This window comes from Rhinoraja longicauda, chromosome 22 (assembly GCF_053455715.1).
Source record: "Rhinoraja longicauda isolate Sanriku21f chromosome 22, sRhiLon1.1, whole genome shotgun sequence".
Classification (NCBI taxonomy): Eukaryota; Metazoa; Chordata; class Chondrichthyes; order Rajiformes; family Arhynchobatidae; genus Rhinoraja; species Rhinoraja longicauda.
In genome coordinates, this window is record NC_135974.1 from 19,193,066 (window position 1) to 19,218,170 (window position 25,105).

The following is a 25,105-nucleotide window of genomic DNA, read 5'->3' on the forward strand; positions in this document are numbered from 1 at the left end:
GTCAGACAGTGGTGAGAGGAACTCCAATACGAGGGATTTGGATAATGTAAAAGGGAGCTGATGTGCAAGTGTCTCAAGCAATATTCTCAGAAATTACAATGCAGTCCCATGTGCAAAAGGCAGTATTAGGCAAGTTTTGTTTTGATTATGCAAGTCTATAAGCCTTGAATTTTAAATGCCATATTTAGAATTGAACTCCAAAAATGTTCAATTCATTAATTTTGACAAATTTTAGGTTTAGTTTCAGTTTAATTTATTGTCACGCGTACCGAGGTACAGTGAAAAGCTTTTGTTGCCTGCTAACCAGTCAGCGGAAAGACAATATATGATTACAATTGTAAGGGGTTTTCTGCGCCGAGCTTTCGTCCGACCTAAGGTCCCCGTGCCTTGCTCTGATCCCTTGACCAGGCCGCGCACACTGGTTCCCCATGAGTGGTTCGACCCACTCACCCCCTACGGTTCTAGACACTGGACTTAGATGCAGGAGCGTTGATAGTGCAGAAAAAAACTCAACCAGACCAGATTTGAAGACCAGGGTTTAAATGGAAAAGGCTTTTATTGAACGCTTGGGACTATTGTCCATGAATACTCAGACACAGTTCCAAACGACATATGCACCACTACACGAATACTTAGACACAGTTCTAAACGACATATGCATCACTACACGAATACTTAGACACAGTTCTAAATGACATATGCATGACTGTAAGATGGGGAACGTACAACACATCGCAAACTTGACCAACACATATTCATTTACACACCCACGTTTATTCAAATCACCCTCCCCTCTACACTAAACTATGTCCAGGATATGCAGGATCGGGGTACATGCTCACCATGGGGCTATTACTGGGGTTACTGGCTGTTCGTGCTGCTTCTCCGCTGCTTTCCGTGAGGGTCATGCTTGTCCCATGAGTTTCTTCCTTCCGTTTCTTGCGTTCCTTGCAGGTTTTCTTGCAGTATTTCTTCTCGAGTTGCGTGCCGGTTCCTCTCTCTTGCACTTCGCTTCTTCTTGCCTGTCTTTTCTTCCTCCTGCATCCGTTTGACTTGAGTTTCTTGCATCGCGTTTTAAAACCCAAAAGTCGTGGCCAGTTATACTATTCTGACCCGTCCTATCTCCCGCCAGATCTCGGGATCTCTTTGTTTAAAAGATATGTATTGAGTTTTCTCTCTGATCTGCGCTTATGTCCGGGGGTACCGGGGATGGCCAGACGGTGTTAATTGGTATTTCATTGCGAGGTGATGGGTTTAACTGGTTTCCCATCACTTACCAGGTAGTTTTCTATGGGCTATTGTGCCCCCCTTAACGAGATTAACTGTGTAGGTCGGCTTGGGGCATTGAGAGCATGCTAATGTCAGCGCCCCAGTGTCTGGACTTCGACCTGGTTTCGCAGGTTTCTGCATGGCCAATACCCATCCATTGTTCTGGCCGTGGCTTTGCAGAAACCTAGAGACTGGGCTGTAAGGTTTTTACTTTTGTGGCTGGCCACGAGGTCCTGCAGCCATCTTAGGACCCACAGATTGTGACATCCCTTGGTAAACTGACCGCAGCCTTTCTCCGCTATCAGCCCCAGTCTCCCGTTTAAAATGTCCAAACTGCAGCTCTTTGGTTTGGTGTTGCTTTCAGAATGAGGGAAAACTTCTCAAATCTTACACAGTCAAGCAATTTGCAGTGTATAGATACCTAATAATGGAATAACATTTAGTGCAAGGTAAAGCCAATAAAGTCTAATCAAAGATAGTCCAAGTGTCCCCAATGAGGTAGATCGTAGTTAAGGACTGCTCTCTAGTTGAGGTAGGACGATTCAGTCGCCTGATAACAGCTGGGAAGAAACTTTCCCCGAATCCAGAGGTGTGCGTTTTCGCACTTCTATATCTTTTGCCTGATGGGCGAAGAGGGAGTGGGTAGGGTGCGACTCATCCTTGATTATACTGCTGGCCTTGGCGAGGCAGCGTTAGGTGTAAATGGAGACAATGGAAGGGAGGTTGGTTTGTGCGATGACCTGGGTTGCGTCCACAATTCGCTGCAATTTCTTGCGGTCTTGGATGGAGCTGTTCCTAAACAAATATATTACTGCTGTGGAGTGGTACCACCTGGGTGGAGAGAATGATGTTGATGCAGTTTCTAGGGCAGGAAAGGGGAAGTGTTTAAAGCTATGGAGAACTGCTTAGTATGTAACAATGTACTTCTTTCTCTTAAAGAGAAACCATTTATTTAAAATTGTCATTGGGATATGGACAAGTGATGTCAGGATAATTTTTTTTTTAAAGTAGATTGTTAGAAACATGAAAAAATATAAAACATGAAGCCTTTAGGATTAGACAAGACGCAAATTATTCCATGCTTCAAGGATAAGTAGCTGAGCAGCAGTATCAGAGCTTTGGGAAATTAACACAGCAGTGGCTAAGCTTTGAATTTAATAAAGAACAAACATATAAAACAATCAGTCAAATTATTTTCTCTGAGCTGTCAACATCTAGAGTTTCAATTGTTAATTTTATAGTCAAAGTATAAAGATTTTGATACTTGGATATGAAATACTGACTTTCACTGTCCAGTGCCAGCTTGCAAGATTTACAAACTATAAGTTTACTTTGTCTGCGTTCCTGAATGAGATATCCAGCTACGGATCGGATCGTGGCCGCAAATTCTCCTGGGAACTGAAATTGAGCAATGACCAAATTAATTTAATATCATCTACTAACGGCCAACAGACCGTGAAGCTACGTTTTCATCACAGCGGTCTAGTCCCAAGACAGAGGTGAAATGTCATTAATCAGAATGAGGAGAGTTGGGGGTCAAGGGAAGATTTAACGGAGATAACATCATTCATCTTTCCACCTCCATTTTGAATTTGGTGTCAGTTTATCCCAAAGGTGTGTTGTCCTCAGAGATCATTTTTTCTACTTTTTGCCTAGTTTTAGGTTTGCATAATGTATTGTTTTCACTCAGCTATCACATTCAAATAATCTCTCAACACTGTCTAGTCTTCTTTAAACATTTCTATTAAAGCACCCAAAGCCTCTGCCCATCTGTAATGAAAGAAACAGTACTCTGTCACCATTCATGATAGCACCGCTATTAATCTAGTAGATCTTCCTAGAATCATTCCTAGATTGTTTATTATCATCTGCCATGCGATAGAATTAGAAGTAGCCTTGCTGAGATCTTATGCAAGGACACAATTGAATTTTCCCAAAGGCCTCATTTAACTTGATATTCAAAATTATATTATTCTGTTTCATCTACAAGCTGATTCAAAATGTTAGTATGGGAGCATTAGACGCAGCTCTATGGTATATCTATCACCATGTTACATTTCGGTTGTGTATCAGGAAAAATAATTGAATGACTCGCATGAGCTCTGTCGAACTGAGTTCAAAAGACTTTGATAACTACGCGCAGAAGATGCAAATTGTTTTTCATGTATAAAGTCTTATTTGAAATCAAAAGTAGTGCAAGCTCTTATCAATTCATTATTACTGCTGTTTATTCTCCAGACCAATGGGGTATATTCGAATTTCTCACTGATGACTTGAAATTAAACATTACTTCTATCTTAATTATTTAGCAAACTTGGAGAAATCTCTTCCTTGGGAAACTGTATTGGCCATGATAAGATTCAGTTCAGTTTAGTTTATTGTCACATGTACCGAGCGAGGTACAGTGAAACGCTTTGTTGCGTGCTATGCAGTCAGCAGAAAGATTATTCCTTCAGCGGTTTTTACACATGAACAGATGTTCATCATTTGAAGCTATCAATTTTAAGTAACTGTGGACAATTGTAGATTTTTTTTTTTGTGTAGGAAAGAATTGCAGATGCTAGTTTAAATTGAAGGTTTAAATTGAAACAAAATGCTGGAGTAACTCTGCGGGACAGGCAGCATCTCTGGAGAGAAGGAATGGGTGATGGTTTGGGTCGAGACTCTTCTTCAGACTGATGCCAGGGGAGTGGGCGGTACTGAGATAAAATGTAGTCAGAGCCAATAAGACTGGTGGGAGAACAGGGAAGGGGGAGGGGATGGAGAGAGAGTGAAAGCAAGGGCTACTTGAAGTTAGAGAAGTCAATGTTCATATCGCTGGGGTGTAAGCTGCCCAAGCGAAATATGAGATGCTGTTCCTCCAATTTGCACTGGGCCTCACTCTGACAATGGAGGAGGCCCAGGACAGAAAGGTCAGATTGGGAATGGGAGGGGGAGTTCAAATGCTGAGCAACCGGGAATCAGGTAGCTTTAGGCGGACTAAGCAGAGGTGTTCAGCAAAACGATCGCCGAACCTGCGCTTGGTCTCGCCGATATAAAGGAGTTGACACCTGGAACAGTGGATACAGTAGATGAGGTTGGAGGAGGTGCAAGTGAACCTTTATCGTAAATTGACAATTGTAGATTTGTGGTTTAATACCAAATTGGCATCATTTATAGTCCATGATGTTAAACTGTATCACATGCAGAGCAGAAAGCTGATTGGAAGGTGTGTATTGGAAATATTTGTAACTGCAATAAACAGACAAATACATATCAATTTGTAAATGGATGTCCTATATTCGTAATTTCAGACATGCTGGTCAATGATAAAACAATGACTATATAGTTTCAAATACACATTTCATCATACAATCGTATAGATTTTCCTTCAGGCAGGGTGTGATTAATTACAAACAAAACTGCAACAATTAAAACTATTATATATTTGAGTGTAAATCATTAATAACATTTGCAAGAATCACATTTAAGCATGAACATATTTGCATTATTATTTGAAACAAATTAATTCCTGGGTAAACATGGCCAATTTGTTGGACAAGTAAACTGTCCACTGGAGGAGAAAGCTGGTAGTGCTCGTGTAACATTAGTCCACGGTCACGATTGTGTCACCATATAAAGTATTTGGTGAAGACGTCGTCGGCATTTTAGATTGCAATGGAGTATTTCTGAATATTCCAGGGTTGGAATGAATCTCAATAGGTGACCCTCCACAATTGACACAACGCATATAGTCTCACACCATTTTTCTGAGGAGAGCTGGCCTCCTTCAATAATATTAAATATGACTTTCAAATATTGTTGTGGATTAAGTGCATGGTTTTAAAGTATAAGAGCACGCTACTTTTATCACAAATTAAATAGTCATGATTTACAAAAATGAAGATGAAAGCCATGAAGAATAATATAGAAGTGATGGCAGTAACCGGCTCTGTGTGAATGAAAGTGGCAGAATCGCATTAAGCACAAATATAAGTGAAAAGGAATAAGACTTTACTAATCATGCACATACAACATTAACATAATATCAGAAATTCCGGCATCAAAATAATGTTTCCTGCCAAATCTATCGATAAATTTAGTGTATAATACTGTGCGTCAAAAATAATTTCATGAAGGATTTCTCTCTGAAGTAAAACACATGAACCATTAGGGTGGAGATTTAGCACTTCGTCCATCATTTCATCAATTAACTGTGAAGGAAAGAAAAAAAAATCATTTGCATTCATTTTTGTACTTGAGGAGATACAGTGGCTTGAGATTTAAACAAAATGTGGGAGTTGGGGTGGTGGTAGCTGGCGGTGGCCAGGTTTATTCACCATGAAATCCACACATGTTGGGTTTTAGTCTCTCCAATACAGAACATGAAATCTATTCTTTGAAAGAAAACACTTCAATTACCCAATTCCAAACGCTTAGGTTAAAGTTTGCAAAACCCAATCTCTCCGAGCCCCAAGATTACATAAAGATATTAATAAAGATGGTATAACTAAAAGTGAAGTACTGGTATAAATCATGGCAATGTTCATGCATTTTGTCCAAACAAGACCCAATGGAAAACTAGCTCGCAGTTACTTATAACGAATTGGGAAATATTCTAGTCTCCTTAATTTCTGTTTGTATTTTACATTCTACATTTATTCTGTTTGTATTTTACATTCCATTTATTAATTAAACAAGTTGATTAATTAACATCTACAGTAGAATATCATTAGTTGTTGATGAATCTGGTGCAAAAGATAGGCTTTGGTTCTATCTTCCAAAGTTGCCTGAAGCCAACCTTAACTTAGGTAGAGTCTACTTTATGCATTACTGTCAATATTTCCCATCATAAGTTAATCATTTGATAAGTGACAATCACAGTTCTGATCTCTCACTGCATGGACCGCAGGTAATGAATAGGAGCATTGTACGCTGTATTACCTACATTAGAAGCTATGAATATATTGCCAACATTCTGGCCACAACGTAGAAGCACAATATACTTAATCACAAAGTGGTCCCAACAGTAGGAGACTCTTAGCTATGGTGGTGGGAGCTTGCCTCCCTGCAAGCCAACTTAGAGTGGCACAGTGGCGCAGCGGTAGAATTGCTGCCTCACAGCGCCAGAGACCCAGGTTCGATATGGACTACAGGTGCTGTCTGTATGGAGTTTGCACGTATTCCTTGCGACCGAGTGGATTTTCTCCATGTGCTCCGGCTTCCTCCCACATTCCAAAGACATGCAGTTTGCAGATTAATTGGCTTCTGTAAATTGTCCCTAGCATATAGGATGTGAAACTGGAATAACATAGAACTACCGGTAACCCGCGCGGCGAGAGTATCCTGGCAGGCCGCGGCAAGACCCACCAGCAAGTCTAGTTCGCCCACCGTGGACCAAGGACCTGCCCAGAGAAACCTGGCGGATGCCGTGATGGGACGCAGGAGGACCTGGCAGGCCGCGGGCTGTACGGAGGAAGCCATGGAGCCCAGCCCCTGTTCGTCCCTCGTAGACCAGAGTACCGAAGAGTTGAAGAGAGGGCCAGTAAGCAGACCAGCTGCGGGAGGCAGTGCAGTGCCTCAATGGAGGAGTGGGCCACTGGAGGCCCTGCAGCTGCCAAGGGCTCGTCTAGACCGGGCACCGCTCCAACAGGCCAAGCATGTGGACCGGACATGGCCTATAGTGGTGGGGCAGGAGTGGAGGACACCATTGGCCAGGCCAACTTTACGTCGCCGCCAGAACAATGGTTAACTCAAGAACCCTGCACTTACAACAACTGGGACCTGAAAATGGCAGCAGATCTGGTGACTCTGTACATCGCTTCAGTATACTACTAAAATACACATGTACTGTATATGAGATGCTTAACTAAGATGTATCTAAGTGCTTTTATATCAAGCTGCTTATACTAAACTGTTGACAAAAATGAATTTCACTGTACCTTTGTACATGTGACAATAAAGTACCATTGAACCATTAATGTAAGGTGGGTCGTTGGTCGGCCTGGACACGGTGGGCTGAAGGGCCTGTTTCCATGCTGTATCTCTAAACTAAACTAAACTAGAGGGTTTGGGTCCTGGATAGATGTGGGCTGCACCAGCCAGTTTCTAGAAAATGCTTTTCTGGAAGTCTTGTTGTATTTCTCAGCATTTACTCAGCTGTTCAGTAGATATTGGCATTCAGCAGAGTGGCAAGATCTTGGTTCTTCACAAGTGATGCTACCTATTGCCACTACGTTCCAGATCTCCAAATCGACACTCTGTATGTGCTCAGATACTATTTACTCAATTGTTACCTAAATCTCACAAAGAACTGGACCTGTTGTGAAAGTGACTCTCTCATCTGTGATCACAGATCAAATGCAATTGGACTCGCATGTAAATGTTTCAGCATCACTGACCATCTGCAGTCACTTATCACGAGTGCAGGAATTGGAGGACGAACTGTATTCCAGAATTATCTTCAAAAAAGCAGGTGAGAAATTGAAGAGGAGTTCAATAACTGAAAACTTACCGTAAGTGGGGATGGTGCCATAATCTGCTTCCAGAGGGGCAGAAATGGTCTCAGGGAGCTGCCGCGAATTTATATTTTCAAGTCCGCTGTAAATCACAACAATCATAAACTCCAATCTGATTTTTAAACTACTGAGAATGGTTTGATTTTTTTTTAAAGCTACCATTATTACCAATAAATGATCCCACTTCTGTTAAGCATACAAATATAGTTTTGCACAATGGTTCATTGAATTGCACACTGGACTAACAGCTGGATGTAGCATCTTCATCTTTCCTAAAACCAATTGTAGAGCGGTTGAGTGTTCAGCAGCTCAGCCAAATCTAATTTCATTGTTCTAATTTATTATAGCTTAGTTCGGCACTGATTAGTTACTTTGCTACTCGTTATGATGTATGCTTTCCTTTGTCTTATATTAGAATCAGAGGCATAGTTATATAGCATGGAAACAGGCCCTTCAGCCCAACTTGCCAATGTCGACCCCATCTACACTAGTCCAACCTGACTTTCTGGCAGCTCGTCCTATATACCCACCACTTTCTGTGTGAAAATGTTGTCCCGCACGTTCCTATAAAACCTTTCCCCTCTCACCTTAAACATATGTCCTCTCGTTGTTGATTCCCCTAGTCAGGGTAAAAGACTCTGTGCACCTACTGTATCTATTTCCTTCATGATCTTATGCACCACTATAAAATCATCCCTCATCCTCTTCCACTTCAAGGAATAAAGTCCTAGTCTGCCCAACTTCTTTAGACTTTTGACCTTACTTTAGACTTTAGAGATACAGCATGGAAACAGGCCAGTGGGTCTGCGCCGATCAGCATTGACCCCTTAACACTAGCACTATCCTACACACTTTAAGGACAATTAAAATTTTACTGAAGCCAATTAATCTTCCAGCAGCAAGCGTATGTCTTTGGAGTGTGGGAGAAAAGCGGAGCGCCCGGAGAAAACCCAATTGATCACAGGCAGCATCCATAGTCAGGACTGAACGCAGATCTCCGGCGCTGTAAGGCAGCAACTCTACCGCTGCGCCACTGTGTCGTCCTGCGCCACTCTTCCTATAATTCAGGCCCTTACGGCCTGGCAACATCCTCGTAAATCTTCTCTGCACCCTTTCCAGCTTAACAACATCTTTCCTTTTTCAGGGTGACCAAAACTGAAAACAATATTCCAGATGTGGGCTCACCAACGTCTTGTAAGATAACATACCAACTTCTATACTCAATACCCTGACTGATGAAGGCCAACAAGCCAAAAGCCTTCTTGACCACCCTATCTACATGTTATGCCACTTTCAAGGAACTATGTACCTTCTCTCCTAAATCCCTCTACTCTACAACACTCCCCAGAACCCTGTCAGTTACTGTGTTCCTGCCCTGGTTTCACTTCCTAAAATGCACCACCCCGCACTTATCTGAATTAAACTCCATTAACCATTCCTCAGCCCATTTGTCCAACTGATGAAGATCCTGCTGTATTTGCTATCTACGATACCACCTACTTTAGTGTTATCTGCACACTCACTAATAATGCCTTGTACATTCTCATCCAAACCGTTGTTATAAACCACAAACTGCAATGGGCCCAGACCGAACTCAGATGCACACCACTAATCACAGGCCTCCAGTACAAAAAACAACCTTCCACCATCACCCTCTGCTTCCTTTAATGAAGTCAATTCTCTATCCAGTCGGCTAGCTTTCCCTGGATCCCACGCGATCTAACCTTTCAGAGCAGCCAACTTTGCTGAAATCCATATAACAATGTCTACGGCTTTGTCTTCATCAACTTCTTTGAGTGTTAATTATTAATAACTTGCTTCTCTGTGGTTTATGTGGAATTAAGATAAATAATCTTCAAGTAAAAAAAGTAAATGCACATTATATTGAAACCTTGAAATGTACAATGCCAATTGGCTCGAGTTTGAAGTATACCTTTGATTACCCAGAATTGCAGCCAAGTAGTTTCTAATTGCCATCTGTCTCTGGTATCGAGCATAGTTATCTGTAAAGATGTCATCAGAATGCCTCTTGGCTAAGACATTGTCATCACTATCAAGGGTGTTTTCCCTATTAAAATAAGATAAAATTAGATCCAAATGTTACACGAGGTCTGACTTGAACATTTCAAGTCATGTTAGGCAAAATAAACTGATGTAAGCGTCACTGTTAACTCACCCCAATCTTTTGCCCATGATAGACTGCAGAAACCTCCTTGCAGAAATCTGGCCCAGCACCTTCCTATAGGTGTTGGTGAATACCGCATCTGCATGCCTTTCAGTCCTGAATGAAGTAACAAATAGCAAGGACTCTTGAGAATTCTATCATTTTCATGCAGAACTGATAAAGACATATAAAACGGCTGCGTTTTTCTTTCAAAGCCAACTTCTTGCAACAAATAAACTACAATCTGAGAAGCCTTTTAGTTCAATAAAATACTGAAATGGAAATCATATGTCAACATTGTAACAGTTAAATCTTCTAGCAGCAAGCATGATTGTGCTTATATTGAAACAGTAAAAGGGAAACAAAAAAATGTTGCTGCAGAGGAACACTCTTGGCCCAAAGTCAATCTGGCTGTGGTTTGCTTGGTCTTTGGTATTGATTTATTATTGTCACTTATATTGAAATACAATGAAAAGCTTTGTTTGAGTGCTATCCAGTCAAATTATATTATACATGAGTGCAATCACATCACACAGTAGTGCAACTGGTAGTGCAGAGATAGAAATAACCAGAGTGCAGAATATAGTGACCAGTCCAGTGTTTCATTGTCATATGTACTGACAACAGAACAATGAAATTCTTACTTGCTGCAGCTTAACAGGATAATAATGCAGCTTAATAGTTTTAAAGCCACAGACAAAAAGTCCAAAGTCCGCAATTAGGTCTTGCGGGGAAAGTAGATGGTGCAACATTGAGCAAACTCTCAAGATCATTTGGCAGAATTACTCCTCAATACATCGATCATTTCCTCCCTCACAGCTAGAAAGTCAGCATCACTGAACACTGTATTTGAAATCAGTCTGAAGAAAGGTCTCAACCCGAAACGTCACCCATTCATTCTCTCCTGAGATGCTGCCTGACCTGCTGAGTTACTCCGGCTTTGTGTGATACCTTCGATTTGTACCAGCATCTGCAGTTGTTTTCCTACACTGTATTTGAAATGATTGGGTTTGAGTTGAGACTGGCATCCACCTCCTTCATTTGCTTAGGTGATCTGGAAAGAGATAGTGGTCCTTAGCAACTTCATCCTGAGGATCTTTGCAACACGGGATTCTGCACGACAGAGTGTTCTCACTGTAATACACCGATACTAAAACTGATACAAGACTTCCAATGGAAGGAGCTGTTCACAGCCAAATGTTGCAAACTAGTACATTGTGTGGTCCAGGATTACACGCTGATAGATGCATGAAAGCTTAGTGCAGTTAAATGCAAAGGTGTTGTGAGGAATAGCCACAATTTATACAGTACTCCAATAATTGCATATTGAGGAGGTGCAAATCAGGTCAAAAGATAACCTTGGAATGTATTGTATGAAATGAATATAAAAGTGACTTGGTGTGGTGCTGAAGCAATGTAAATGCAATGGGATGACTGTTCTAAGAATATCAACAAGTGAATGTACTCTGCATATTTGCAAATGCTATGAATGAAATTATATATATCGAAAAGGTAGAAAGATAGAAACTAGTTATTGGGAGCTCTGGGATGGCAATGCATGGTGAAAAGGTGATGGAGATGCCATGGTTCACCCTTGGAAGTTGAGATCAGCCTTTCAACAGCTATTCTAGTAAGTCCTCTATCAATGCTTATTTGCTTCAAGATATTATTTCTAAACTCCAAAGAAAGACCCAATCTAGTTAATTTCCCCCACTTAGGGCAGCCTTCCATACCTAGAAGTAAGTTATCTTTTGACACAAGGAATTGCAGACAAAAAAAAAGACTGGGGTAACTCAGCGGATCAGGCAGCATTGCTGGAAGACCTGGATAGATTATATTTCAGGTCTACAGCCACCAAGACAGAGAATTTTATAAGGTTAGATAGACCATGCTATGGGTGACCCTCTCCAGTAACAAAGAAGTGGTGTGGAGAGAGTTTTGAAACAAAATTCACCATTTCATCCAAGACTTCAACTAAAATGACAAAAGTTCATGCTGCAGTATATCTCCCCAATAGGAATTTCCTTTGAAAAAGGAAATACAATGCTGGTTGATACGCCGAAGGACACAAAGTGATGGAGTATCTCAGTGAGTCAGGCAGCATCGCTGGAAGACGGACAGATGATATTTCAGGTCGGGATGCTTCTTCAGGCTAATTGTAGTAGAAGGGAGAAAGCTGGAAAAGAGGTGAGGGCAGGACAAAGCCCGGCCAGTGATTGATGGATTAAACTATCTTCATAAAACTGCATGTTTTATTAAAACTACCTCATCCTCATTCCCATCTCCACCCAATCCAGGTTTGTTACCAAATCTACTGTGCTTTCGGTGAGACCTAATCAAAACCTTACATAAGTGCATTAAGACTACCTCACTCATTTCCCTTACAATAAATGGTGAGACATTAATTGACTTCTTTCTTGCTTGCTCTTCAGCCTTAATGTTCTCTTTGTTCGTGAGGACCTCTAAATTCCCATAAATGTTATATTTCTCACTTTAAAATATATGTATATTGTAATTTTGGTCTACCTACCAAAGTTAGTATTTCACATATCCCAAAATCTATCATCTTTTGACCCAAGTACTTCACTGGCGTTTCTCCCTCGCATTTAAACTGGCAATTTCATCAAACTGGGATAAGTAACATATTGCCTTAAGCTATAGAACTGAAAGTCAACGTGTTGGTTTATCTCTAACAGACAACGGTCAGAAGACGTGTGTGTGTGTGTGTGTGTGTGTGTGTGTGTGTGGGGGGGGGATAATAATGATTTTGAAACTGTAAATGTTTATAAAGGTCTGAAGAAGGGTGTCGACCCGAAACGTCACCTGTTCCTTTTCTCCAGAGATGCTGCCTGACCCGCTGAATTACTCCAGCTTTTTGTGTCTATCTTCGGTTTAAACCAGCATCTGCAGATCCTTCCTACACATTTTATACATTTATAATTGTTTTTAGGACCTGATTATACAGGAAAAAGGAAATTGGGCTCAAACCATGTCGGCACTAAACGGATAGAAATGGAATTGTTAACAATGTGTCCATCGGAATGTACTGCAGCTTCAGGGCTGCCAAGGTCCAGACTCACCGTTGCCCGGTGGTGTCCACACCGGATTCTTTGTCCTCATAGATCCCTCCATCCTGCCCCATGCCTGTCTCCTCTGGTGAGGTACTGAGCAGTTGCCGCAGGTTCGACCTGTCTTCAAATCTATAACGATACAAACTTAGTATCGATTGACTACAAGCAGCAATCTAACCAAACAGCCGAAAATCGCTTGATACGGGACCCCTCTAATAACAGTTCACAGAGGGGAAATTATATTCAGTATCGCGACATGATTTTAAACGAAAGGAAAATGTTTCAAATCCAAGTTGCAAAACGGCTTCAGGTACGAAACATTGTGCTTTACTTAAACCCAAACAAACTACACTCAGCATGTTTAAACGAGTCACCTTACATCTTAAGACAGTAGGGGCTCACAACACATCTCCCATCTATTCATGCCAATAAGAATCGGAAAATGACCACTGAGCAAGAGATGGAACATTCGCTCCGTTGTTTTTAGACTTTCCCCATTCAGAGACGTTATACTTAGTGTCTTACTTACAATTGTGAGAGTCTAAAGGCAAACCACTACGAGCAGACGATGGCGAGTGGTGTGTGTTTGGGAGCGTTTAATTGACTTTAAATGAAAGGACTGTGTTTCATAGCAGAGCTGGAAACAGGGTTAAGTCACTAAACTTTACGGATAACGAATTCAATCAAACATATTCAAGCAAAACACAAAGCTAGATAGAGCTCTTAAGGATAGCGGAGTCAGGGGGGTATGGGGAGAAGGCAGGAACGGGGTACTGATTGAGAATGATCAGCCATGATCACATTGAATGGCGGTGCTGGCTCGAAGGGCCGAATGGCCTCCTCCTGCACCTATTAGCTATAAAGTGCTGGAGTAACTCAGCGGGTCAGGCACATGTGGAGGGAATGGACAGACAACGCTTCGGGAGGGGACCCTTCTTTAGACTATAGGTGTATATATATATATATATATATATATATATATAGGCAGTGTTACACAGGAGGTAAAAAGTAAATACAACTGCAGATGCTAATATCTGCAACAAGAAGGGGAAAACTGGAAGAACTGTCTGCCAGGTCCCATCTGTAGAAAGATAAACCAGTCAGCGTTTCGGGTCGAACACTTCAGCAGCGCTGAAGGTGCGAAGGTCGTGATGGGGGTGTTCCACCTCAAACTTTAACTGTTTCTCTCTCCACGCATGCTGTTTGACTGGCTGGGTTCTTCCAGCATTTGTTTTTGTTACATTTAGAGTCCCAACGTCAATCTAATATTCTGTCACAGTCGGAGCATTTGTGTCTGTGATCAGTTCTGTATAATACCAGACGAGGTCATATACAATTTATAAACACCATATATATAAGAGTACACGGATTATAGGTACAATCGCTGTCTCGCCAACCCCACCTTAAAGCTGGATACACCGGCGAACACACCGTGTGCACAATAAGAGAGTAGAACAGTAGGAGGGAGACTTTGTCCAACATTTTCTGTCCAAAAGAAGAAATCTACCTTAGAAATAGAAAAAAAGAAAGAAATTTAAACAACATTCAATTATCAAAACCTTTGCTTAAAAGTTTGCCTTTCAAGTCCAAGGTTGAAAACGCCCGTCCGGTGGAACTTACTGCTGTAATGAGCTGGTCGGTCGCGGCGAGTTCGTCACGATGAAGAGCTCGGATGTGATAAGATGCTTTACAGCGGGTCCTCGGCTGAATTTATAGCGCTCTCTGAGCCTCGCACTGTCTGCCACGAGCAGCCCCTTCGCATCTGGGAGGGGCGGAGACCGCACACCATTGGTTGCATCAGGTATGAAACATCCTGCCCTCTCCACACGTACGCAATTTCCACCAGAGGTCTTAATCTTCGAGTTCACAAACAACACTTGGACATCTTATGTTTCTGTATCTCTCTCTCAGTCTCTCTGGTAATGTATACCTAACCCGAAGCATCTCATTAATAGATGGAAGGTTTCCACAAACTATTTCTCTCTTCACATCATCATTAAATATTATTTGTCATTCATAATGTGGCTCCTTTCCATCATCTTACATGATGGGGGGGGGGGGGGGTATTAAAGGGTTAAAGTTAAGATTTGCAGTGAGAAAATTAAAATTGACAAGCAGAGATATCGAGAAAAGATGAAGGCTGGAAATCTGAAATCAATATCAGAAACATCTAGTATGTTAGCAGTAAAAGTTTTCTACGAATTAAAATTCGATGTAGTTTCTGAATGGGGAGACAATGAAAAACTATTCACCTAAATGGAGAACGCACATGCAAAAAAAAATTTTTTCTAAATAATCAATATAATTATGAAAAAGAATGTAAAACTGACATTATCAGCAGATTAGTAACTTGTTGATCAGACAGCAAGCCGGATTACAATTACAACTCAACTATGAAACATGCATTTGACTATTAAATATGTGAACAGAATCTGTAGCATTAATTCTGTTTTGCCTCTCATCAGATATTGCCTGACTTGTTAAATATCTCTATAATTTCCTGCATTAGCAGCTTGTGACTCTCCATACTAAAACTATTTAAGAGTTGAAATTAGTACTCCTTGCACTATCAGAATTTGCGGGTTGCCTCAATCTCAAAAGATTTGGAGTGAAATAGAGCAAACATAGTGTCTACAAATATTAATAAAACAGAGAATGCTGTGTATACTTAGAAATACACAGGAATTTAGAAGGATGAGAGGAGATCTTATCGAAACGTATAAGACTATTAAGGGGTTGGACACGTTAGAGGCAGGAAACATGTTCCCAATGTTGGGGGAGTCCAGAACAAGGGGCCACAGTTTAAGAATAAGGGGTAGGCCATTTAGAACTGAGATGAGGAAAAACTTTTTCAGTCAGAGAGTTGTAAATCTGTGGAACTCTCTGCCTCAGAAGGCAGTGGAGGCCAATTCTCTGAATGCATTCAAGAGAGAGCTAGATAGAGCTCTTAAGGATAGCGGAGTCAGGGGGTATGGGGAGAAGGCAGGAACGGGGTACTGATTGAGAATGATCAGCCATGATCACATTGAATGGTGGTGCTGGCTCAAAGGGCCGAATGGCCTCCTCCTGCACCTATTGTCTATTGTCTATTGTCTAAAGTCTAGCAACATATCTGGAGAGAGAAAACAGTTAATATTTTGGGTCAATGATCTTCCATTGATATCTTCCAAATACTTGTTTTGTTTATTTAGCAATTAAGATAAAATTGGTTGTTCAAGTCCAAAATTATGGTATACATAATTGTCTCAACTTACATATTGCATGCCCACATGTTGTGCTACAATTAATAGTAGATATGATGTACACTCTAACAAATTCTCCTGAGACTTACAAAACAAAATCTTTAGTGAGACCCTCAAGGCAATATGGATAAAAACAGCATTGTTAAAACCATCTCATATGAATGTGTCTTATGGTCGAATATTCGAGTGCCAGGTGCCGTAATTGGAAATACTCCAATACAATTAAATCAGCCAAAATATAAGTGAAATCCTTTCTATGAATGAACCATAAGTTCTTACATGCTGCACAGAATGCTAACCTGACTTCCTCCTTTCCTAAAGCTGACTATTCTCAGAGTCTGCAGCATCTGCAATCTCTTTTGTCTTTTTGCACTCTGTCTATTTGCTCCTTCCACAATGTAATTCTCTTACATATTCTTTGGAATTGTTTAACAAACCATTATGCCAAATTAATTTCCTTTTGAAAAGAAATAATTAGTTATCTATGAGATTTGGGCATTGATATACTTTAACTGACCATTAAATGTTTGCATGCAGTTATTTCACCCATTTGTGCATGTTGGCACAAATGATCTAGATCGAAAGAGGAAGGAGATGCTGCAACAAGAATTTACGGAACTGGGCAGAAGACTGAAAAGCTGGGTGGAGCTGAAAAACAAGAAAGAGATGATCACCTTATTGGGGGTGTACTACAGACCCCCGAATAGTCAACGGGAATTAGAACAACAAATGTGCCGGGAGATTACAGACAGCTGCAGGTCAAATAAGGTTGTTGTAGTAGGGGATTTTAACCTTCCCAATATAGTCTGGGAAAATCATAGTGTGAAGGGTTTAGATGGGGTGCAATTCTTCAAAGGTATTCAGGAGAATTTTCTGAAGAAGTATGTGGAGCCCCCCCCCCCCCTCCCCCCCCCCCCCCCCCCCCCCTTCCCCCCACTGAATCTAGTGTTGGCAAATTGGGAAAGGCAAGTTAATGAAGTGTGTGTGGAGGAGCCTTTTGGGACCAGTGACCACAGTGTGATTAGGTTTAAGATAGTTATGGATAGGGACGGAGAGGGTCCACGTGTTAAAATGCTCAACTGGGGTAAGGCCAATTTTGAGGGTATGACAGATGGTCTCGCTCAAGTTGACCGGAGCAGGTTATTAGAGGGGAAAGGAACATCGGCCAAGTGGGATGTTTTTAAAAGTTTATTGAAGAAAGCTCAGGATGTGTACATCCCCGTTAAAGTAAAGGGCAGAGCAGGCAAACAAACGTAAGGAAGCTTGGCTGACGAGGGAAATTGAGATGTTAATCAAAAACAAGAAGGGTGCATGGGACAGGTATAAGCAGCTGGGATCAAGTGCATCCATATACAAGTTTCGGGAACTAAGGAGTAAACTAAAAAAGGAAATCAGAAGGGCAAAAAGGGGCCAGGAGATAGCTCTGGCGGGTAGCATTCAGGACAATCCCAAAAGATTTTATAAATACATAAGGGGGAAAAGGGTAACTAGAGAGAGAGTGGGACCTCTCAGGAATCAAAGCGGTCACCTCTGTGTGGAGCCACAGGAGATGGGCAAAGTCCTAAATGAGTATTTCTCCTTTGTATTTACCGAGAAGCAAGACAGTAGGGTGGAGGAAAGTGGAGCAGTCATTGGAAGTGTTTTGAGTAGAGTCAGGGTTACTGTCGAAGAAGTACTGAAGGTACTGTCATGTTTGAAAGTAGACAAATCTCCAGGGCCTGATCTGATATATCCAAGGACATTGTGGGAAACTAGAGAGGAAATTGCGGGAGCCCTGGTTGAAATTTACGAGTCGTCCTTAAATACAAGAGAGGTCCCGGAAGACTGGAGGGTGGCAAATGTACTTCTTTTCAAGAAGGGCTGCAGGGGAAATGCTGGGAACTATAGGCTGGTGAGATCAATATCTGTAGTTGGTAAGTTACTGGAGAGTATTCTGAGGGATAGGATATACAGGCATTTGGATGGGCATGGGCTGATTAAGGATTAAGGAAGAAAAAAAACGCAATGTAACAGGAGAATGGTTAGTGCATGGAAGAAGGAGAAAGGCAGGATCTCACCCTGGGCAAAAAAGCAGAAAACTCTCCCACCAAGGCTCCAAACGAAAGAGGGAAAATGTGAATAGATTGGAATTATAAGACTATAGGATATCGAGATAATGGACTTGCAGACATAGGTTGGAGAGATTTTTAAATGATGAGGGCATTGAGTTCGCTGAACCAAAGGCTGTGAGAAAACTCCCAGGGGGTCATCCAAGGCATTTAGGAGCACAGCAATATAGTTTAATAGCAACTGAAAGACCAGTAGGACTGATGGACCATTCAGTGAAACAGTCGCTGAATCTACACTTGGTCTCGCCATTGTATAGGAGGCCACATTGGCAACATCAGATGCAGTAGATAAGGTTAGATGAGGTGCACGTGAACCTCTGTCTCACCTGGAAGGACTGTTGGTATCCCTAGATGAAGGAGAGGGAGGGGGTATAGGGACAGATGTTACATCTCCTACTGTAGCTGGGGAAAGTACCAGGGGAAGCGATGAGTGAACCTAGGAGTTGCGGAGTGAGTGGCCTCTGCGCAAAGGTGGAAATGGGTAGAGATGGAAAAGATGTGACTGGTGTTGGGATCACGTTAGAGGTGACGGGAATGTCAGAGGATGATATGTTGGATGTGGAGGCTGGTGGGGTGAAAGGTGAGGACCAGGGAAATCTATTCTTGTTCTGTCTGGGGAGAGGGGGAGCAAGAGTAGAACTACAGGTCACAGAGGAGACACGGGTGAGGAATCCATCTATGACAGATAGGGGGAAGCCACGTTTATTAAAGAAAGGACAACTCGGATGTCCTAGAATGGAAAGAATCATCTTGGGAGCTGATGCGGGAAAAACGGTGGAATTGAGAGTAGGGAATAGCATCAGCAAGAGGCAGGGTGGGAGGAAGTGTAGTCCAGATAACTGTGGGATAACCCTTTCTGTCGTAAATGAGACAGAGGTTCACGTGCAAGTCTTTAACCTCATCTCCGGCATCCAGTGTTTCTGATGTGACCTGTACATCGTCGAGACCAAGCATAGACTTGGCGACCATTTTGCTGAATACTTGCGCTTGGTCTGCCAAGGAATACTGGATCTCTCAGTTGCTAACCAGCTTAACACCCCTCCCATTCTCACATTGACATTTCTGCCCTGGTCCTCCTCCATTGCCAGATTGAAGCCACACACAAACTGGAGGAGCAGTACCTCATGTTCCACTTGGGTAGCTAACAACTAACGGTACGAACATTGAATCCTCCAATTTTAGGTAACCTCTCACTAAACACCCCCCCCCCCCCAATCCCCTCCCTTTCTCCCTACGTCTCTCCTCTCTTCCCTCTCCCCTCTTCCCTCTGCTGTGGCCCATATGGACGCCTACCTATTTCTCCTCTTCACCCACTCTCCCCCCCCCCCAACTCTCTCTGCTACTTTCTCACCTGTCTTGTGCCTTCCATTCTTACCTCGAGTCCTCCTTCCTACCATCTGCGTATCACCCCCATCACGTATTTGACCTCTTACCTCCCATGCTTTGTTCTGCCTCTCCCTTTTTCCAGCTTTCTTTTACTCCAGCACTGTGTCCTTTTGTGTATTAACCAGGATCTGCAGTTCTTTGTTTCTGCAAGACCCTAATCCTATCTTTCTCTAATTACTTTTTGCAATAATATCTTGTTTTTTTGCAGTCTTTTTTCTTTTTGCTGTTTATAGAATTTAGGTGTAATTTATGTAGACGTTATGTATAATTTCTGTTTCCAAGTGTTGTCTGAATCTATGTGTCAGTGATGCTGCAGCATGCAAGATTTTCATCGTACCTGTATTTCACCATACCTGTGCATATACATTACAATACAATACAATATATCTTTATTGTCATTGTACCCAGGGGTACAACGAGATTGGGAATGCGCCTCCCATACGATGCAATAATTTAAGTAATTAACAGCAACCCAACGAAACGAAACAATTGTAACAGTTTTTTAGACAGGGTAAAGTGCAAGTTGATCTATGCGTTGTGGCCATCCGGCTCAGCAGGACCGGTTCATAGCAGCTATGGCCCTGGGGATGAAGCTGTTCCTGAGTCTGGAGGTGCGGGCGTAGAAGGCCTTGTATCGTCTGCCCGATGGAAGGAGTTCGAACAGACTGTTGCAGGGGTGTGAAGAGTCTTTGTGGATGCTGGTGGCTTTTCTGAGGCATCGTGTGTTGTAGATGCCCTCCAAGTCTGGTAGCTGTGTTCCGATGGCCCTCTGAGCTCTATGGACTACCCGCTGTAGAGCTGTATGACAATAGACTTGACTTGAACTATTGTTATGGGTTTTGTCATACTAAAAATTACCAGTGAAGGAAATGGAACCCAGTCTATCAAAATGCTTAAAGGGAGTTCAAATGCCCCTTCCCATTGTTCCAGTCCCTCTGATCTGTAGTGTGCGAAGGACTGACTACTTCAATATTGCACTATCAGATTCCAGTCTTAGCCATGTAGTGGCACAATGGTTCTTCCAGCATGGCAGATCATGACTGGCACTAAATGCAGATGTGATTTAAGGTGGGTCCAGGTTGCTCCATAATCAGTTAATCACATAAGTTTGGGCAAATATTCCGTGTTGTAGATTTTCTAAAATTCTGCACAGAAGTGAGTGTGTCACAGTGAGTGTGAGTGTGTCACAGTGAGTGTGAGTGTGTCACAAGGGGGGTAGCGGGTAGAGTGACTGCCTCACAGCACCCCAGGTCCAATCCTGACATCATCTCATATTCCAAAGAACAGCATCTCATATTCCTTGTGTAAGCCAATGTCATGATCGTTGAATTCTACCGTTTCATCTTCTCGTCTACCCAGGACCCCTCCCTACCACTCTCTGCACTTCCTTCTTTCCCCTCTCCCTCGTCCAGAGTTACGAGATACCTTCAGAACTCAATCTCAATGAAGCCAATGGAAGGTCTAAGCAGAGGGACCGATCTCACGTCGGTCTCTAGTATCTTTTCACATGTTAACACGAAGTACAAATACATTAACTCAGGGAATACTTATTGATTGGCGGTCATTTGGTGAATGAGTCTTGGATTAACACCCAAAGAGCTTCGCCTGATTTCCCTTAAAAAATGATTTCCCCCTTCCCCCAAACTCTGGATTTAGATGAGAATAAGATGACACGGAAGTCATGGTCTGCAGCCGCGATGCAGGGGGCACCAGAATGGAATAACTATCATGGATTCTCTGAGTGCTATTGTATAGGATGGCCTTCGATCGCCCATTCTTTGTTCAATGCAGTGTTTACAGTGGTATGATAGAATCTGGACCCAATCTGCCCTCTGAGATGTTTCCATAATGCTCTGTAAATGTTAAGGCAAGAGTTTCAAGACGACTCTTCTTCTACTAACAGAAAACAATTTCAATTTCCAGAGTTTTTGATCCCTCCGTTATATTATATGCTGTTACTCATCTCAAGATGTACATCCGATGGTTTAACAATGTTTAATCGCCCAATCTCTGTACGTTTGGAGATTATGAGTTTAACAATCCCTTGTTTTTGCTTATACGGAATATTTGGAAATAGTCAGTAAAACTTTATTTGCCCGAACTTAATTGTTCCATCTGCCGAAATCTGTTTTAATTTATAAAAGTAATCAAAGCAATGAACAGACAAGGTAAACACTTTAGAATTGCTTTTCTTCGTTTTCGCGTAATGAGGAAAATGCAATAAGCTTTTATATGTATCCTTAACACCAAAGTGACACGCAGACTTGTTGAAATGAGTCCGACCCACATCACACATTTCTTCTCCAGTTCTTGACATCACGATATTTCTTTTTTTTTGCACCAGAAACATTAATGTGAATTGTACTCTTGATGTAAACTTGACAACGGGGCGAATCTGCGTCTCAACAAGTCTGCATGTCACCCTGAACGACATAAAAACGTCATGACTTTGAAAAAAAAGTGCAATCAGAAAAAGCAAAACTTTCAAAGTAAATCATCCTGCATTGGAGTTACTCTGAAGTTGATGGGAAGTTGAAGTTGGTAGTAAAAGAACGTCATTGTTCCGTTTCGGGAGTGGACATATGACAATAAAACTTCAGTTCAGTCTGAAGAAGGGTCTCGACCCGAAACGTCACCCATTCCTTCTCTCCTGAGATGCTGCCTGACCTGCTGAGTTACTCCAGCATTTTGTGACAATAAAACACTCTTGAAGTGTGAAGCACCATCACTAAACACAAACTCCATTCAGCTGATAATTTGTTAAACAACAATAACTCTAATATGGATTCTGGAAATCAGGTAGTATAAGAAAATAACTACAGATGCTGGTACAAATCGAAGGTATTTATTCACAAATGCTGGAGTAACTCAGCAGGTCAGACAGTATCTCAGGAGAGAAGGAATGAGTGACGTTTCGGGTCGAAGTCTGAAGAAGGGTCTCGACCCGAAACGTCACCCATTCCTTCTCTCCTGAGATGCTGCCTGACCTGCTGAGTTACTCCAGCATTTTGTGAATAAATACCTGGAAATTAGGTAGTTTAGAACAAATACCGTTGCATAATCAAGAATAGACCCAGTATCGAGTGGTATTGCATTGCAACCAATCGGTTTATCTTGTGCGTGCTGCTCTAACGAAACTTTATATTTCTACTTCCCTGTAGTTTTTGAAAAGCACGATAGACTACACTCCCTCCACACTAACAAGCAGCTGGTTTGAGATCACAATTCGCCGGTGCATTCCCTTCTCTCCGATAGTGCAGCAGCTCTGGAGGAGGGAGGGGTGGGCGGTACTTCCTGTCGTTGGGCTGAATTAGCCGCAGCTTCCTGAGTATAACGTGGAGCGGAGATGGGGTGCGGGTAAGCTTGGTGTACGATAAAGCCGCAGCAGTCCAGCTGGCCGAAGCGTTCGGTTGTAGGCGATCCGGCGGCGGCTGCTGCTAGTGGTAGCGGCGCTGGCGCTGGCGCTGCAGGGACTCAGTCCCAGACGGGCCTGTCGCTGCCACATTGTTGCTATCCTCCCCACTCTGTTCCCATGTTGAAGCAGGAGGGAATGAGCGGCCGGGTTTCCACACCTTGGTCTATAATAGAGCTACTCTCGGCGGCGTAGCGTAGGGGGGGAGAAGGATTGAGTGTCTTTGGTGGGTGCATTGTAGAAAGGGGCTTCAAGCTGCCGTTCGCCGCAATGGTACTTGGAATAGGAACTGTAGTTTGGAGATCATGGAGACTTTGAGATAAAAACAAAAGCCGGCAATACTCAGTAGAAGGGGCAGCGTCTTTGGGCGTAGAGAATGAATTAATCTGTCAGGCCTATGACCTTAAATGAAATGCAATTTATCAGTCGAGTGTGTCTTGAGTTTTTTCTCCTTGCCTTGGATGTGCTGCCCGACTTGTTCAGTATTTCAAGCGTTTTTACCGAACGTTTTGGGGACAGTTTTTTGTAGATTATTGGAACAGCGAGGCCCAAACGCAATTTTGAACGAGTGCAGATTGTTACTTTAAAATTGTTGTTTGGAATGAGTGAAATGGTTAAGAAAAAGTTATTTTTGCACAGATTTCAGATGAGAAATATATTGTCGGAGAGAGTAATGGAAGACACTAGCATTTTGTTAAAAGCTGAATACCTTTTGGAATAAATGTAACTGTAAGCAGAAGGTAGAGTTAGGACGAACTTTTCAAAATGGTAAAATGAAGGTTAGGCCATTAAAGTTGGTGTTGATGGGGCTGTTTGTAGTTGGTGGGATGCGAATGGCAGCAACACCATTAAATGGCTGTGGTTAAAATATATTGTGTTGTTTTTCCACCACTACCTCCATTTGCTTGCCTGTCTATGTTGCCCTGCTGTTGCAGTGTTTACTTGGGACCAATTGCTATCCTGATGTCTATTTTTGCCAAACTTTAAATGATTAATTGAGCTATTATTAGCTGTTTTCTGGAGAGGATTGTACATTTAATTATCAATTATATGTGGCATCCTTGCCTGTCATGTGACCTGGTTTCAATTTCAAGGTTGCCTATCCTCAATCCCCCCCCCCCCCCCCCCCCACGTTCCCACCCTACCATACCCATCAGCAAAAATACATTCTCTCTTTATGCCACGAAAAAACATAGATTAGATTAAATCACATTATCACCTTTTTGCAGAGAGTGCATGTTTAGTTTATATAGTTTCTTGCCTTTCTATCTTCATGAGGCTGGTTAACCTTCTTGGAAATCCTGTATTATGCTGATAGTTAAGGGAAGACCTGATAGTAGAAGTAAATAAAATTGAGAGGTATAGAAAGGGTAGACAGTCGGAGCCTTTTTCTCAGGGTGTAAATGTCAAAGACTGGAAGTCATAGCTTTAATGTGATAGGGGCAAAGGTTAAAGAAGATGGGTTTAGGTTTAGTTCAGAGATACAGTGCAGAAACATGTGTTTAGGCCCATGTAGTCTGTCAACCAGCAGTTCCTGCACACTAACACTATCCTACAATCTAGGGATAATTTACTATTGCACGAAGCCAATTAACCTAGAAACCTGTATGTCTCGAGTGTGTGAGGAAAACAGAGATCCTGGAGAAAACCCACGCAGGTCACCGGGAGAACGTACAAACTCGATAGGCAAGCACCTGCAATCGGGATCAAACCCGGCTCTCTGGCGCTGTAAGGCAGCAACTCTGCTGCTGTGCCACTGCTGCCCTCCGTGGGGAAAGCTGTTCACACAGGGTGGTAGGTACCTGGAATGTACTGCTTGGTGATAGAGGCAGACATGATAATGGCATTTAAGAGGCTATTAGATGTGCATAGATATGCAAGGAATGGAGGGATATGGATCATGTGTAGGTGGATGAGGTTAGTTTATCATCGGCCTCATCACAGATGATGATGGGG

The 25,105-nt window shown here is 42.2% G+C and overlaps 2 protein-coding genes across 3 annotated transcripts in view; one reads left to right on the top strand and one right to left on the bottom strand.

Moving 5' to 3' along the window:
• Positions 1-5,454: 5,454 nt before the first annotated feature.
• LOC144604592 (glucagon family neuropeptides-like) overlaps positions 5,455-25,105 on the bottom strand; it is a 29,123-nt gene continuing 9,472 nt past the window's right edge. Inside the window, exons 2-8 of the mRNA XM_078419213.1 lie at positions 14,622-14,763; positions 14,404-14,508; positions 13,011-13,130; positions 9,943-10,047; positions 9,700-9,816; positions 7,763-7,848; positions 5,455-5,462 (exon numbers count right to left, since the gene is read on the bottom strand). Of these exons, the coding sequence (XP_078275339.1) occupies positions 5,455-5,462; positions 7,763-7,848; positions 9,700-9,816; positions 9,943-10,047; positions 13,011-13,130; positions 14,404-14,483 (516 nt within the window). The 5' untranslated portion in view covers positions 14,484-14,508; positions 14,622-14,763. The remainder of the gene's footprint in view (positions 5,463-7,762; positions 7,849-9,699; positions 9,817-9,942; positions 10,048-13,010; positions 13,131-14,403; positions 14,509-14,621; positions 14,764-25,105) is intronic.
• manbal (mannosidase beta like) overlaps positions 22,979-25,105 on the top strand; it is a 40,000-nt gene continuing 37,873 nt past the window's right edge. Inside the window, exon 1 of one of the 2 annotated variants that reach the window (XM_078419311.1) lies at positions 22,979-23,094. The gene's annotated coding sequence lies outside the window, so the exon portion shown is untranslated. The remainder of the gene's footprint in view (positions 23,095-25,105) is intronic. The other variant, XM_078419312.1, reaches the window with a different exon arrangement.